Genomic DNA, 12196 nt, shown 5'->3' with positions numbered 1-12196 from the left:
ACCGGTGCAGGGTAAAGTTGGTGCCTATGCACAGCGGGGCAACCCGGGGCCTGGATCCAAAGCCCTGATGGGCTGGATCCATCCCACGGGCCATAGTTTGCCCACCCCAGCTTAAAGGGAACTAACTGTCCACAGACCACCTGAATGGAGCTCTCAGACCAGTGGTGGTCCACAAACCACAGTTTGAGAACCTCTGGTGCAGATGATGTGTGAGCTGGGGTAGCTACAGAATATGTGTACAGGTGTCTTACTGCAGCCCAGGGACAGGTACCTCTGTACTTTGAAATGACATTTATTGCTAACAGACCAACCCGGTGCATCATTTCCCCACAAATTTACAAAAGAAAAGAAAAATCTGAGCTGGTACCTGCCTCTCCACAGCTTCTGCATTCTACCCTGGATGTTCAGAAAGCTTTAAGGCTGCCTGATTTCACCTGGGGGTCAAAGATCTGGCCTCTGTTGTTATTTTGACTCGCCCCCCCCCCCCCGGGACCAATTCCTGCAGACACAGCGTCACAAACTCACAGGCCAGTGTTCTCTCTTAGCTCCTTGGTACTTCACTACTCCCTGGTAGCAATCCCCTTGTGTGTGTCAGCCTTTCCCAAGGGTTGCCCACTTTCCAGGGTTAGGGCCCTTGGCTCCACCGCCCCCTAGGACTGTACCTCTGAGCCTTCAGCACGTCTCTCGCCGTAAGCCCCCTCAGAGAGTCCACATGCTCTGACCCTCATAGGGCCTCCACCCCCAGAGGGAGCCATGCAGCCCCGAGCTCCAGCCTGCAGCGACTCCTAGCCAGTGTGAAACAAAATGGTTTATTGACACAGCACAACGTTCTCGGGGCCTCAAGCACAGAAACTCGCTGCACAATCCAGCTCGGTCTGTCCCATGTCCAGGTGGGCTCAAGCTGCTTTTTGTCCCAGTCCAGAAGCAACTACCAGCCTATCCAAGGCCCCTCCTCTGTCCTTTGTCTTCTTTCCCATGCAAAGATGTCACCTGGAGTCAGAGACTCTCTCCAGCTCTTGGTTCTCCCACTGGTCAAAACCAGCTGGCTCCCATGATGGGGTGTATCTCCACACCATCAGTTGCTAAGTTACAAAGTGCCCAGGCTGTCAGGCTGCAACAACACCCCCTCTCCCACCACATTGTTAAATACGCTGTACATGCTAAATGGGTAACTGAGGCACACACCACATTCATACAAAACAGTAAGAAAATTCCCCACTTTGTCACACGTGGCAGCTCAGCTTTCAGCCTAATAAAAAGACTTTAGTTCTGATTGATGCAAAGAAACGCTTGAAAAGCTGCCCTGAGGGTACCCACTGCAGTGAGGACTACCTGAGTCTGCAGAGAGTCTGAGCCAATCAGTGAGGAGGGAATTTCTCCAATCTTAATACTGAAACCAACTGCCACCCCAAACAGGAGCAGACCCTAGGGATGGGAGTACCAGGTGGGGTGTGTCTAAGGCCCCATAGATCCTTAACTCAGCCCCAAAGGAAGGATGGAGCCTCCGGAGTTGATATTGATATGGGATAGCTTTCAGCTGCCTGAGACTGAACTGAACAATATAGGAGGAGTGTGTGTCTCTCGGCAACTGTTTCATTAACGGAGAGATGGAAACCATCCATTCCTTCCCCCATAAAGGTCACTACAAGCAGCTCTCAGGTTCTCGGCTCCTTAGGCAAGCTTTCTCAGAGGCGCATTCCACATCTTCTCCATTCAGGGAATAATGAGGGATTGGGTTCAATTCTCAGCTCTATCACAGCCATCTTTGGCTGAGGTACCCCATTGCTCTGTGCCTCCGTTTCCCCTTCTGCAAACTGAGGCTGATTATACTGCCCCTTGGTCTGGCCTGTCCCTTTACAGTGTGAGCTCTTCAGGGCAAGGTCTGTGCACGCACACACAGTCTAGCAGGTAGGAACTGTCCTCTTGATTTGGGACAGGCCAGTACCCAGTACGGATACATAACAAAGATAATAGGAGGACACAGGCATTCCCACATTGGAGCAGACCAGAGGTCCTTCTAGCCCAGTCTCATTTCTCTGACAGGAGACAGCTGCTTCAGAGCAAGAGGCAAGACATCCCCCTGCTGGGCAATGATGGAATTAGCCACCCCAGGGAAGTTCCCTCCTGACCCCCATTAGTCAAAGGTGGCTGAAGCATGAGAGTTTATCACCTTGTCCAAAATTTAGTATATATATTTATTATAACTCTGCTACTCGCAAGGAGCCACCAGGCATACGTGGGAAAATCAAACTTGACCCTTACTCTGTTCCTGCCCCTACTGCAGGGCAGGATTAACTTTCCTGTGGGCCCGGGGCTATTCGATTTTGTGTGGGCCCCTGTATACAAGTCTTTTTCCCAATTTAAAACAAAATGATCACAATTATGGCATCAAGGCTATTAAAGGGCAAGTTGAGTATAGCGTTAATTAACAAAACAGTTCTGTGGTTATATTTCTGTCTTAATTCAAAATAGCCTACTTCTTACATTAGAACAGCTGTTATATTAGGTTCTTTCTGGGAGGGAGTTTGGGTGCAGGAGGGGATTCTGACTTGGCATAGGGGGTTGGAGTGTAGGAGCGGGGGAGGGTTGTGGGATCTGGGAGGGAGTTTGGGTGCAGGAGGAGGGCTCCAGGCTGGGGCAGAGGGTTAGGGTGGAAGAAGGGGTGTGAGGTGCAGGCTCTGGCTAGGAGGTGCTTACCACAGGCGGCTTCTGGCCAGCGGCACAGAAGGGTTGAGGCAGGCTGCCTGCATGCCGTGGCCCCATGCCGCTCCCAGAAGCGTCCAGCTGCTGGCACATCTCTGCGCACCCCTGGGGGGAGGGAACAGCCTGTCTCTGTCCACTGCCCTTGCCTGCAAAACACCACCCCACACAGCTCCCATTGGCCAATGAGCTGCGGGGATGGTGCTGGGGGCGGGGGCAGCACACAGAGCCACCTCCCGCGGCCATGGTTCCGCAGAGACATGCCAGCAGCCGGTCGCAGAGACATTCCAGCAGCCAGCCTCAACCCTGGTGTGCTGCTGGCTGGGAGACAAAACAGAGATGGTCACACTTACCAACTGATCCAGGAAGAGAACCCAGGTCTCCAGTTCTCTAGCCACTAGGCCACACTGCCTCTTTGCAATAGGTGTGATGCTCTTGAAACACTCTGTAAACTCTGGAAGCAGGGGCAAAAAAAAAGATCTTCAAGAGGTATTTAAGTGCTTACCTCCTACTGGGAGCTAGGCACGTAACTAGCTTTGAGGGTCTGGGCCCGAGTCATTGCTGGATCCTGCAAAGAGGGCTACGTAGGTGATTAAAGTGAACACACGTGTCAGTCTTTGCAGGTTTGGGATCCTACGTTCCAGCCGAGCACTTCATAGAAAATAAAACAAAGGCTCCTTTAAAAACCTCAGTGCTGAGCATTAGAATTAGGGGTGGTTGCTTCCTGGCTCCACCACAGCCCTGCGCAGATACAAATTTGTATCCACATCTGAGCTGCAAAAATGGTCCATAGATATAAAGCGGATGGATCTCTGCAAATTGGCAGGGCGCTACAGATCGCTTGGTTCGCTGTCTATCGGGATGGCGTCCTTCTGGCAAATCCATCTGTATTCCCCGCTGCAGGTTTCCGACTGGATCTGACTCCCTTTGATGACCCCACAGCTGTTCTCTTCAGCAGATCCTTTCACAGGGAACCTGCCGGACCAAGGGAAGAGTCATTGGTCGCCCTCATGGCGTCTTGTTAATGCAGGTCACCGACAGCAGGGCTGTTCTGTACGTCTAGACCCAGACTGGTGTTGAGAAAACCTTGTCTCTACTTGTAACTGGGGCACAAAGGATCTGGAAATCACAAAGACAAGCCTCCTGGAGCCCTGGCACATCCTCACAGGGTGGATCTTCCCATTCCAGCATCTCTTCTGACAGAATGGGGACTGGACGGGGGGGTCACTAAAGCTCTTCCTTGGGATGCTGCGTCTCAACCTTCCTAAGAGTTAGGGCCAAGGTGTAGATTCTTCAAATGGTCCCCAAGTGATTTAGGAGCCTATGTCACATTGACGGTCATTGACACTAAGTGCCCAAATCATTTGGGTGCTTTTGAAAATTGTGCCCTAGAGTTTCAAAAACTGATTGAGTGATTTTGGGACCCCAACATCAGACCCCTGTTTATCAGAGGGAGGGTGCTCAGCACCTACCGGCAACTGGGCCTTTTTAAGCTGCCACAACTGGGCACCCAAAATCACTAGTCACTTCTGAAAGTCTTGGCCTCAGATAATAAGGGACGCCCGCCCCCTCCCTTACATAACTCAGCAACCATCCAGAAAAGCAACTTACAGCGTCTGATTTAACAAGGATCCATCCACCCAGGTCCAATTCCTCTCGGGCGCGTTTGCACTGAGGCCAGTCCAGACGAGGTACTTCTCTTGAATGCTGTTCTCTAGGAACTTCTGTAAGTAGGAGACAGGCATTTGGGGGATGAGAACCCACTGTGACTCCAAGCTGCTTTGCAAGCGGATTTGTAACGGATTCACATTCTTTGTGAATGAAGCATGGAGCAGGACACGTAATGCCAGCAGGTTACGCTAGCACCTGATGTTAGATTGCTATCTGAGCACCAGGTTAAGTTCTCAGATAGTATTTTCTGGAGCCCCCCATGTACTGTCTGAATATTTCAACTATTCAAGGCTTAAATTGGGCACACTGTCACCTCTCCTGCAGTGCCCTCTTGTTCTCCAGCATCTCAGCTTTCACTTAAAACATGGAGTACATCTCTAGCTGTAATGACTTCAGAGCAAGGCTTGAAAATGTAAAGCTGCCGGAACCCAGAGAGCAATATCTGCCTGAGTTTGCAGAGTCAAACAGCTCTGAGAGGGTGTGAACTTCCCCATTCATCTCAATGGGTACTGACAGATACCAAGGACGATACTTTCCATGACAGCAGTTGGTCACTATTTCGTTGCTCAAAGCAGGGAGAGGGGACAAGCATAGTATGAAGATTTGCACAGTCCACCCTGAGTCAGCTCACGTCAGTGCCCCCTAGGGGTGGGAAGCGATCACTTGGAGGGTTTCCTCCCTTTCCAGTCAAGAAAGGGCCAAAACCATGCAGCCTATGGGCACATCCAACCCGCTGCAGGGGAGCAGAGTCCAGAGCCCTCGCAAGCCATACCTGGCACAATATGTCACAAGTTGCATCTCATTTGGGTGCAGCCTGAATGTGCCATTCCCAGCTCAGCTTCTCTGCTTTCCAGGGCTCAGTCACACCTAAGCTGACAAACTCAAAGTTTGGGGTTTTTCAGTGCATTTCCTTTGGGCATTTGACAGCACAGACACCAACTTTTTTCTGCACCACTGGGTGTTCACGCCCCGCCCCTACTCCAACCCTGCCCTAACTCCGCCCCTCCCTGCCCCGGCCCTGCCTCTTCCCCCGAGCGCGCTGCATCCTCATCCCCCCTCCTGCGAACAGGTGTTTCGCAGCGCAAGTGCTGGGACGGAGGGGGAGAAGCAGGACGTGGCGGCTCACTCGGGGACAGAGGCCGAGGTGAGCTAGGGTGGGGCTGGGAGCTGCCAGTGGGTGCAGAGCACCCACCAATTTTTCCCCGTGGGTGCTCCAGCAGAGTTGGCGCCTGTGTTTGGCAGCACTTAATGTATAGTCAGGTTCACTGTATCAACCTGTAGATTTCAGTTATTCTGTTTCCTGTGGCTGTTTAGAGCTTTTTCTCCCCAGCAACAGGAGAGAGAAACTTTAAATAAATATATAGGAAAATGTGATTTGAAACCCACAAAAACTGGCACAGGAATTTCAGTGGGACTAGTCCTATGATATAACCAAGTGTATGCACAAGTGTGTTTGCAGAGTCATGGATTTGGCTTCTCCGCGACAAATTAGGGACGTAATCCACCAGAACAGTTGACAAACAGACAAGTGAGCGAGAACATTCTCAAATAGGTCAAAGCTGGTTATAGTATGGTCTTTGTTTAAAAAAAAAAAAAAAAGTGGAACTGTGAAAAGTGGCCTTGGGGTAATTTTAAAATTTTTTAAATCAGTTTAAAATGGATATTCATTGACGCCCCCATCTTTCCAGGTGAAGATTAACACCCCCACCCCTCTGCCTGTTTCTCACTTTACCATCTCATCCTGCTCCTGGATCACCACCATGCGAGCGCTCCTCGCTGAGCAGTCCTCAAGGCTCCTGGCCCAGATTTTACTCTCCGTAGAAAACCAGTAGCATTTGGCACCATGTGGCAGCCAGTCCTGGGGACAGATTTTGCAGCCAGTGCCCTCTAGAGGAAACAAACAGGAGACATCATTAACAGCTGAATTAGGTGCTTCCATTCAGAGGCTGCCTGGTGCAGCAGCTTGGACAACAGACTGGCTCTCAGGAAACCTTTGTTCTGTTCCTGGGTGACCTTAGGAAAGTTATGTCCCGTCCTTGGGCCTCAGTTCCCCCTTTCACTGGGTGCCTGATCTGTGTAGATTGCCAACTCTTTGGGGCAGGGACTGTCTCTCCCTAAGTGTCTGTGCAGCACCTGGCACAAGAGGGCCTGATCTCAACTGGGGCAGGGACTGTCTCTCCCTGTGTGTCTGTGCAGCACCTGGCACAATGGGGCCCTGCTCTCAGCTGGGACCTTGAGGTATTAGCAGAACGCCACTGAAGGCAGTGAAATTACACCAGGGATGACCAGAGCCTTTTCATTGCCCGCAATGAAGCTATTAGCATTTGCACACCCTGTTCCACGTGATCAGGATAATACACCATTGGCACCTGCCCTTTCACTAATGCTATAACAGTGCACTCAGCTACAGGGCAGCCACTAGGTGTCACTCAATCATTGCTCTGGAAGCATCTCTCCGGGGCCTTTAAACAGAGCTGTCAATCACAGAGCCCAGAGAGAAGGCGCTGGAGTTACCCCAGGAGCGGCTGTTGATGGGAGCACACAGAGCCTGGCTCAGGCGTGACACGAGGTGGTTCAGACGGGCACTGCATTCTGACCCGTTTCTCTCTCTCCGCTGGGCACTACGGCTCATGGTGGCATTCGGCGCTGTTCCTGTCAGTCCTTCGTGAGATGACCCTTGAAAACAGCCATGAGACCTGGGGTTAGAGTTCTTGCCTGACAACAACAGAGTGGAAAATGAGCATCAAAGAATGTGGATCATGGGAAAAATCAAGAGGAGAAGAGAGAGAAAACTAATTAATTGGGAGGGGCCAGGACAGGGACTGGTGGATTCTATCCCTGGCTCTGGGATCGGGTGGATTAGAGCAGGGAAAGTTGGGTGTCAGGACTCTTGTGCTCTGGTGTGTTAGCTGACTCATGCTTTGGCCATGGGCACATCACCTCCCATCTATAGGCCTTAGCTTAGCCCTTCTGTAGCACAGAAATTATGACAGTACCCTGTACAGCCAGCATGCAAATGAGGGTAATTAACCACTGGAACAATTTGCCCAGAGGCATGGTGGATTCTCCATCACTGACAACTTTAAAAATCAAGATTGGATTTTTTTCTCAGAGACCTGCTCTAGGAATTATGATCGGGGCAGGTCTCTGGCCTGTGTTATCCAGGAGCTCAGACTACATTGTGATAATGGTCCCTTTTGGCCTTGGAATCTATGAAAAGCCTCTGGGATGATGTGCTGAGACATGGGAAAGTTTGTAGGGCGTCCACAAAACAAACAGGATCTAGACGCTCACCCAGAATGCTCAGCGCAATCACAGCCAGCGTCACCACAATGCTCCAGACCCCCAAAATGCCGATGGTGATTTTATACCCATGCAGGTTCGCAGGAGAATCTGTGAATTCGGATTTGTAAGTCAGTCTCAGTGTCTCCTGGGCTGTGTGACAAGCATCGGCAGACCCTTTATAGGCCCATCATGATGGGTGAAAGAAGCAGAGGCCATGAAGTGCTGTGCATCTGCTCCCTGTCTCAAACGCTCCTCAGCAGAGGTGGGTCACAGCTGTCAGAGCCAACGGCCAAGATCTTAACATAAGAACAGCCCTACTGGGTCAGACCAAAGGTCCATCTAACCCAGTATCCTGTCTTCTGACAGTGGCCAATTCCAGGTGCCTCAGAGGGAAATGAACAGACAGAACAGGGAATCAAGTGATCCATCCCCTGTCACCCATTCCCAGCTTCTGGCAAAGAGAGGCTAGGGACACCATCCCTGCCCATCCTGGCTAATAGCCGTTGATGGACCCATCCTCCGTGAACTTATATAGTTATTTTTTGAACCCTGTTATAGTTTTGGCCTTCATATGTTAATACCCTAAATTAATTAGGGATTTTAGGTCCCAGCTGGTGACACCTTACAGGGAGCTGCTTGTTGGGGTGCAGGCTCTCAGCACTACCTGATAACTAGGGCCTTTAAAAATACTCTCAAGTAAAGCCTCCAAAAACTGAAGGGGACACATTCACCTGTCACTACAGCAGATCCAAAATCAAATTTCCATCCCACAGGAAATTCTGACATGGTGACTTCTGGTTATGTCTTGAAACAGGACAAAATAAATCAAAATATCAATTGTTTTGAACAGAACAGAAAGTTTAAACAAATTATAACTAAACGTTTCATTTCTGGTTAGTTCGACATCAACCCACGTGCAGTGGTGCCTCATGCCTCTGTTCTCCAGTACGCGTTGGGCTCCCCAGCTGGATTACATCTCCCACAATGCACCAGACTGGCTCAGCAGGGACCAAGGTGCATGATGGGAGGGGTAATCCAGCTGGAGAGCCCAGCTCACAGGAGCAAATGAAGGCATGAGGCATCCAAACTACATCTCCCATGAGGACTGCAGCAGCTTGGGTGAACAGAGATTAATATTTTGTTTAGCTATTCCCCAAGTGGGAAATGATTTACAATGCTGTAGCACCTCAGAGTCTCAGTCATGCTCCAGGGCCCCACGGTGCTAGGAGCTGTATATTATTTATTAGGTATATCACGGTAATGCCCAGGAGCCTCAAGCCTGCCCCAGGTCTCCATTGTGCCTGGAGCTCTACAGACAGAACAAAAAGAGGGTCCCTGCCCAAGGAGCTCACAACCCAAGTATTAGGCACAGCACTCAGCAGATGTGATTGACACACACGGGGACATAGATCTGCTGAGTGAGACGTGGTTGCTTCCACAGTGAGTTCGGTTCTGCTATGAAGAGAAATGAAGGCCCAAGAGCAGATAGGCCAGAAGTTCCCACACTTCTAATTTGCACTGCAGCTTTATCTGCATGGCCGTAGCCTCTAGATGTCCCAGCACCCCCAGGCTAGGTGCTGTACATATTTTTTCACACAATGCAGAGTCAACCTGTGGAACTCCTTGCCAGAGGATGTTGTGAAGGCCAATACTGTAACAGGGTTCAAAAAAGAACTATATAAGTTCATAGAGGATAGGTCCATCAATGGCTACGAGCCAGGATGGGCAGGGATGCTGGGAATCGGCAACAGGATGGATCACTTGATGATTTCCTGTTCTGTTCATTCCCTCGGGGGCACCTGGCACTGGCCACTGTCAGAAGACAGGATACTGGGCTAGATGGACTGTTGGTCTTACCCAGTGTGGTCGCTCTTATGTTCTAGAAACAGACAGCTCCTGCCCTGAAGCGATTACAGTCTCAGATGAGACACAGCACGTGGATACAAACAGGGGAGCAGAAGGAACCAATTAGATTTTGCTGATCAACATGATAAGGTACAGTTACAACATCTTGCTTTTTACTTCTGTCACCTTGAGAGCTCTCCTGCTGCAGGACAATTTTGCTCTGCATTTTGGCCAAGATTTCTCAAAGTAACTGGTGATTTCCCCTCCCCTCCCTGCCCAATCCGAGACCACTAAAAGGAGCCCTCTAGATTTGCAGAAATCACTGAACACCTGCTCTCTAGAACCCTTGTGGTGTCCCGAGTTGGTTCCCCAAAGCAGCCACCTCTTTGCCCACCATGCAAACTCTAACCGCCAGCCCGGTTCACAGAACTCATGCTGCAGGGAATGGGGCGTTTCAGTCTGGCTTTCTGCAACGCACAGCTGGAAGGGGAGTTAGTTACAGCTTTTGATCATCAGACTGGGGGGGGGGGGCGAGGGAAGGGAGAGTTGGAGACACAAACGGGAGGTAGGCATCCAACTCTCCAGGGGTTTCCATGGGCATTAGGAGCCTGACTGCTCTGGTTGACTTTGAAAGTCTCGCCAAAGCTGGTAGAGAGAGAACAAAGCAACACAGGAAATGGAGGTGAGAAACATTTACGAGATGACATCTAACAGGACACTGAGCATCCAAGGCATGTCACTACAGAGTCAGAGGCAGGACAGAGACACAGGATGTGGTGTTGCATGCGTTGTTATCCATATTACAGTAACGGCTGGAGATTCCAGCTGAGACCTCACTGTTCACAGACAAAGGGCAGATGATAATCTCCCTGTTACTGACAGAGGGAACCAAGGCCCGAAGAGATGCACTGACTTGGTCACGGTCACACAGAGTCTGGTGCAGAGCTGGGAAGTGGACCCAGATCTCCTGGGTCCCAGCCCAGTGCATTAACCATGAGTATATCCTGCCCTTCGTCACTTAGCCCTGCTGCTAGGTCGTGACAGTAGAATGTCAGACTTGGCCCAAATTGCATTCAAAACACCGCCAACGTCCTTTTGCTACAACCCACGTCTGCAGGTCAGTAAGAACCTCACTCCACTTAGTCACCATATGATCCTGGTGAAGCCAGAAATAGCCCCAGACCTTTATCCAGAGTTGCCCTTCTGTAAAGACTGACTCTGCTTGGGGACATTCAGATACACCATCGATACAGCCAGTGCCTGCCCCAACCCTGCTTACATTGCAGCAGCGTGTTCAGGGCCCAAACCATGGACAGTAATAACACCCCCACCCCCACCCCGGCTGCTGGGTTATTCACACTATTAAATACTGTTCTTATTTCAGCAGGACCTACAGGTGAGCCAGAAGGGCCCTGTTGGGCTGGGTGCTGCACAAAGGCGTCAGCGATCCCTGCCCCACACATAGGGTGACCAGATGTCCTGATTTTATAGGGACAGTCCTGATTTTTGGGTCTCTCTCTTATATAGGCTCCTATTACCCCCCCCACCCTCATCCCGATTTTTCACACTTGCTGTCTGGTCAGCCTACCCACACAGCTCATCGGCTCACCTAGAATTCTAATTGCATACAAACTATGCAGGAAATACAGCCAAGCTCTCCGGGTCTGGACTCTGATGGGGGTACAGGGGTTGTGACTTGCAGAGTCCAGCATAGTGGGAACGGTGCAGAAGTAAGGTGCTGCCCGATAACCGCCATACATGCACATGGCGGTCTGGACTTGAGCACGGACCTGCTCCAGCACTGTGGCTCTGGGTGCACTGCTCTGATGTGCCCATCCCACACACCCTGCACACCCCTTTGCTGTTCTCCATCTCCCCCATATGAGCATCCCAGTAGCTAGAACACACTTTTTAAGTACCTCCCACACTATCAAAGCATTTCACTGTCTTTATTGTATTTGTCCTCCTGACCTTCCCACCCCCATGAGGCAGGGCAGTGCTTTCATTCCCATGTCACAGATGGGGAAACTAAGGCCCAGAGCAATGAAGGGATTTGTCACCAGGGTCACACAAGAAGTTCTTAGCAGAGCTAAGATTCAAACCCAGGTCTCCCACACCCCAGGCCACAGCCTGAAACACAACATGAAGCTGCCCTCTGCCTGCTTCCCATCCATCCTCTCTCAGACCCCACTGAAAGCACAAGCCGGAATTACCGAGACAGCCTGTGGAGACTTTGGAGCGATACCTTGGATCCCATCCGCCGACGGGTGGCTGGCAGTTCCCATCTTGGGCCAGAGATTCAATACCGTGTAACCCTCTTCATCCTGCATCCTCCAGAGTCGCTGCTTTAGTCCCCCAGCAAATGGGAAGGAAAGGGGAAATCAGAGGGAGACCCCAAGGGACTGGGGTGAGACTCGGACCATTTGGTTTGTGAGGCTCCAGTGTGCAGAGGAAATGGCCGCCTCCCCTGGCCAGCATGCTTTGAAACCACACAGGAAACGTAACAGCTCACGCAGCAAGCTAGTAAGGGCACTAGCAAGAGGGGCGAAACATGGGCCTTGTGTCCTATGCAAAAAGCAGCCTCAAAGCTCTTCCGCTGCCTAAAGGCACCGGGTATTCCCAGCTCGTTCCCACAGCCAGCCCCTCGCCACAGTGGGATGGGGAGGTGTGAGGATGAAGCACCAGACCCTAAATC

The 12196-nt window shown here is 51.0% G+C and overlaps 2 protein-coding genes and 1 pseudogene across 2 annotated transcripts in view; 1 reads left to right on the top strand and 2 right to left on the bottom strand.

Moving 5' to 3' along the window:
* LOC119842653 overlaps window positions 1-12196 on the top strand; it is a 1040433-nt pseudogene that overhangs the window by 80597 nt on the left and 947640 nt on the right.
* The window catches only part of LOC119842869 (C-type lectin domain family 2 member E-like), a 268909-nt gene that overhangs the window by 97379 nt on the left and 159334 nt on the right, over window positions 1-12196 (bottom strand). The window lies entirely within an intron of this gene.
* Window positions 3099-11936, bottom strand: LOC119842953 (killer cell lectin-like receptor subfamily F member 1). The gene is made up of 6 exons (XM_038371802.2): window positions 11747-11936; window positions 7666-7764; window positions 6886-7047; window positions 6104-6258; window positions 4312-4424; window positions 3099-3675 (listed from the first exon to the last, which is right to left on the bottom strand). The coding sequence occupies exons 1-6, from the start codon at window positions 11829-11831 to the stop codon at window positions 3531-3533; spliced, it is 759 nt and encodes a 252-aa protein (XP_038227730.1). The 5' UTR covers window positions 11832-11936; the 3' UTR covers window positions 3099-3530.

Source organism: Dermochelys coriacea, chromosome 14 (assembly GCF_009764565.3).
Source record: "Dermochelys coriacea isolate rDerCor1 chromosome 14, rDerCor1.pri.v4, whole genome shotgun sequence".
NCBI lineage: Eukaryota > Metazoa > Chordata > Testudines > Dermochelyidae > Dermochelys > Dermochelys coriacea.
The sequence above is the reverse complement of the archived record's forward strand: the minus strand, read 5'-3'. Positions and strand labels throughout refer to the sequence as shown.

Bases quoted from the DNA above. Each gene is read 5' to 3' on its own strand.
- LOC119842953 (XM_038371802.2), bottom strand. From the start codon at position 11,831: ATGCAGGATGAAGAGGGTTACACGGTATTGAATCTCTGGCCCAAGATG. The intron at 7,765-11,746 runs GTATCGCTCCAA...CCGAATTCACAG, and splicing joins GTCGGCGGATGGGATCCAAG to ATTCTCCTGCGAACCTGCAT. The intron at 4,425-6,103 runs GTAAAGTGAGAA...TCCTACTTACAG, and splicing joins TCCAGGAGCAGGATGAGATG to AAGTTCCTAGAGAACAGCAT.